The 4378-nt window shown below is 44.9% G+C and overlaps 1 protein-coding gene across 1 annotated transcript; it reads right to left on the bottom strand.

The window, feature by feature from the left end:
• Window positions 1-291: 291 nt before the first annotated feature.
• On the bottom strand, window positions 292-1647 carry tnnt2c (troponin T2c, cardiac). Its single transcript, XM_041030502.1, has one exon. It carries the CDS (start codon window positions 1591-1593, stop codon window positions 751-753), a length of 843 nt encoding a protein of 280 aa, XP_040886436.1. The 5' UTR covers window positions 1594-1647; the 3' UTR covers window positions 292-750.
• Between the last annotated feature and the right edge of the window lie 2731 nt (window positions 1648-4378).

Below are 4378 nucleotides of genomic sequence, written 5' to 3'. Positions count from 1 at the left end.
GCTGCTCGTCCGGAGCTTCAGGGACTAAATTAGCTGCATAAAAACACAGCTGTGCGACACCTGTTACACTTTCCGACCATTTAACACAACCCCACCCATGCTGCTCTTAACCAGTCACACAGTATTAAGAGTTCAAGTTAACCATTTTGCCTTGTTACAGAGCTGTTTCCAAAAAACAGAGACATGTTTCAAGAGGCAACAGCAGAGTAAGCAGAGGTACAATCAGCCGAGACACTCTGAAATAAAACAGATCACTACACAAATGTGAAAGCAATGATACTGAAATTAAACTGTGTCTTGATTTATTGGAAATAAATGCAGTTTTGGCATCTTATTCAAAGACGTTTAAATCTTTCATCACATATCTCAGAACAGCTTAAGGAAAAAACGTGAGCACATGGAACTAATCACGAACGACTACACTGGTGAAAATACTGTTAGAATGTAAGAGTAAAATAAAACAAACTGTGGTGGAGCAGTAAAATAACACCACCGCACCTTCAAATCTAACAAACTCTTCAACCACAGCTTGTGAACAAATGAACCGGTAAATGAAGTTAATTATTTTATCTCATTGGAACAATCACAGATGTTATAGCTCCATTTCATTCACTGAAAAAGAAGGTCCCCCTCAATCTACACCCAGTCCCTCTCAATCTACACCCAGTCCCTGGGATAGCTTTTACGATATATAGGAGCCAAAAAGTCTGAAAAACAACAAGGCAGTCCAGTTTCCGTGGACTCCGACCCTCACTTCCAGGAGCCAGACTTGCCCTTGGTGCCACGGGAGGTCTTGGATGCTTTGGAGCCCCTCTGGTGGTCGCTGACTCGGTTTCGGAGCACATAGATGTCGTACTTCTGCCTCTTGAGCTTTTCGGCCAGCTCAAACTTCTCGGCGTGCAGCTGGTGGAGCCACTGCCAGAGGTCCTGCGCCTTCTCTGCCAGCTTCTCCTGGTTCAGGTGGTCGATGTTGAGCGGCTTCCTGCGGTCCATCAAGGCCTTCTTCTTCTCCTCTCGCGCTGTCAGCTTCTTTCCCTTCTTCTGGTCCACCTTCTGCAGGTAGCCACCAAATGACTTGTTGGTGAATATCATCTTCTTCTTGGCTTCCTCCTCAGCGCGCAGTTTGGCCGCCTCCTCCTCGCGCCTCGCCCTCTCCTCGGCCAGCCGGGCCTGGCGCTCACGCTCCTGCTCCGCACGAACACGCTGCTGTTCAGCCCTGTCAGAGCGGCGGCGCTCAATGCGGTTTCGCAGCGCTACGAGCTCCTCTTCCTCCTTCTGGCGGTTGGAGAAGTGCAGCTCGATCAGCGTCTGGAGGTCGTTGAAATCCTTTTCTACTCTCTTGCGGTGGAGATCATCAAAATCCACCTTCTCGCCATCAGGGAGCTTTGGAGGAGCAATATTTGGCACATAAGTTGTCTTAGGTCGCGGTTTGGACTCTTCTTCGTGCTCATTCTCCTCTACATGTTCTTCTATCTTCTCTGCTTCATCGTCCCTTTGCTCCTCTTCCTCTTCAATGTCTTCTTCCTCATTCACCTCCTCTTCCTCTTCCTCCTCCTGCTCATTCTCCTCCACAATTTCCTCAGTGTCTGACATGATGGTACCTCAAAGGCAATCCAGGAAAGAGAAAGCGGGATGAACACCAAGACCAGCTGGTGTCTCACGCAGCGGAGATGACTGGGGTCTCTGGGCACGGAGCTCGAGGGTTTTTAAAGGGTTCGCCTTTATCATGTGACCGTAGGCTGACCAAAGTCTCCAGAGTGTGGGTCAGCAGCAGGGCAGATTTTGAGACAGATGGAATAGTCTATTTTCTCCTTCACCAAGTCTTGTCAGTCACATACACCCCCACTTATCCCCTAAAGACCCCCCTGCTGTCTACTCTGACCCTGCAGTGCTCCCCATTCCTCTGAAAGGACAAGATGAGAGACTATTTCAGATTCACAACAGATGCACACCCACACTTGTGCTTTCCAGTCCCCACAAAGCAACACACAGTATCATCCAGAACAAATAACATCCATACTTTCAAAGGCCTGCCGAGCCGCCTGCACTGATAAGAGACAGAAATGCGGAAGCGGCAATATAGAGGATAAATTGAGAAAAATGTGCCGCAGCTTGCTGCCAAGATGTGGATCATCCCACTGACTTCCACAGGCAGCCTCTCAATCACCCAAGGTGACTGCAATTTGGGGAACTTGCTAATCCATCATGATAGTTGAAAAGCCACGGTTGCAAAGCATGTGGAGCTTTAAGAACTTCCATTAACAAAGCAAACTGCAATCTCTAAAGTACGTCAGAACCAGTGAGGGTTTTATTGATGGGAAGTTACAGCTGTCACATTTTTCAAATTGAGCTAATACCTTGAATATCCAGTGGCCTGAAGCACCAACAAATTTTCAAATATTTTTGAGTCAAAAAAAAAAAGTGTAAATTTGATTGTATCAAAAGCTAAACTACATTTATCTCCACGTTTGTGGTAAATAACATGTTGTCCCCAGGGGGTTATAACTCCTGTTAAGACCAGCAACACTTAAAGAAAGACAGGCGCCACAGAAGAGCTTCAATAAGAACAATGACGTGCAAGATGAGCTTTACTGCTCCGGCCTTGTCTCCACTTTGGAATGTAATGAAAACATTCTTGCTGTTGGAGGCTTTCTGCTTTCAGCACTGACTGGATTAAAGCATGATTACTCACACGGAGCAACACTTAAATATTAATGTCAAGAATTTATGTCTTGAGTTAGCAGTGGAAAAGGACAAATGCAGTTTTCAGAGGATGAGATAAGTGACAAGGAGAGACAGGTGCTACGCAGCATCTGACAATCTCAATTAAACTGCTACACGCGCCTCCTTAGGATAAACCTTCGGACGTTATTCTGCCGTACATGTTTGTGGCAGATAGCACATTGTCTCCAAGGGGTTATATTTCAGTCTTATTATAAATCTTCTGGAGCTCAGACTGAGTGAACTTAGGCTAATTGTGGCCTTAGAGGACCACAAAACTAGTCTTAAAGCCTGTGAGAATGTCCCACGCCTGTCTCATCCCAGAGTGGACTGAGCTCTACTAAAACAAGCCTGTGCACAACATGAGGACAGCAGGTGGTTCCAGTATAATCAAGGCGGTCTCAGTTGAGGGTGGCAAGGGACAACTGTGTCCATCAGCAAAGAGAGGAAACAAATGACAAGGGCTATAAATAGGCACGCTCTCTGCTGTTTAACACAGCTCAGAATTAAACTAACACAGTGCAGCTCCTGTATGTTTTAACTCAATGCAACTGATTTGCCATCAAACTGAAACAAAAACAGTGAAGGATTTCTCGAAGAAGCTGACGTCCTGATAATTTCAAAATTTAAATTATTTAACATAAATAATAAACTCGCCTCAGGAATAAAGCCGTGTTGGAATCAAACCAGTGCTTCTCCCCAGTTTGAGTCACTGGGTTAAGTCTTACAGAAGGAAATGCCTGTAGTTGATGGAAAGTAGCAGCTACTCTTCAGACAACACAACACTGGATGCACAGTGACCTCCTCTGGTCAATACTGTGCACTACAGTTAAATGTGTCCCACAACGTCCTCTCCATTTGAGACCGAAAGGCCTCTTTATAGTGTCTACTGTCTGTCCCCATTCCTGCCACACTGAGGACATTACCTACATATGCTGATTAAGGTAATAGATTTATAGACTACAGCATGAAAATTACTGTCTGAGAATGTAAATAAATATTCACACGGAAAAAAACAAATAAAAAGGAAAATACAATCCCTAATATTAGTACTCACCATGATGCCACAAGCCCGGGGTGAATCTGCAGCTGCATCCCTTCTTCTTCCAGTTCCCTGTGTGCTAACAACAGAAAAACATTCATTTATACAACTGAACTAATCCATTTTCACTGTTTAACCCTTGTATTGGCCTCACTGTTGTATATGTAGGCCTATATGTGGTATTGAGGTCAAATATTTTAATACAATAAAATTAATACAATACTTAGTAAATGTACTTAGTGACATTCCACCACATGCAAATGTAAATATACATTCATTGTTTTTAACCATGTTTTACGGGTGGTGGAGTTGAATTGTTTGTTTTGGGGCTTTAACATCAGTTTAACATCGTAACAACATAGTTTAAAGAGCTAGATTTGTTTTTTGTTTTTTTAAAGCAGGTTTTTACCTTTTATCTGCAGTGTAAACTTTATTTTATCCTTTCATCACGTGTTTTGGATTCTCGGCGTTTGAAACCCGCCATTGCCTCCATCTTTACCGGTCGGGGGGCTGGTGAGTGCAGCTACACCTGTGACTGGTCGGCCGGGCGAGCCTGCGCCTCAGACGCACGCCTCCCACGGGCTGCCGGCGGTCACATGCCTCTCATGCGTGCCG

This window comes from Toxotes jaculatrix, chromosome 22 (genome assembly GCF_017976425.1).
Source record: "Toxotes jaculatrix isolate fToxJac2 chromosome 22, fToxJac2.pri, whole genome shotgun sequence".
NCBI lineage: Eukaryota > Metazoa > Chordata > Actinopteri > Toxotidae > Toxotes > Toxotes jaculatrix.
Note: the sequence above shows the minus strand (reverse complement) of the source record. Positions and strands in the feature narration are given on the sequence as shown.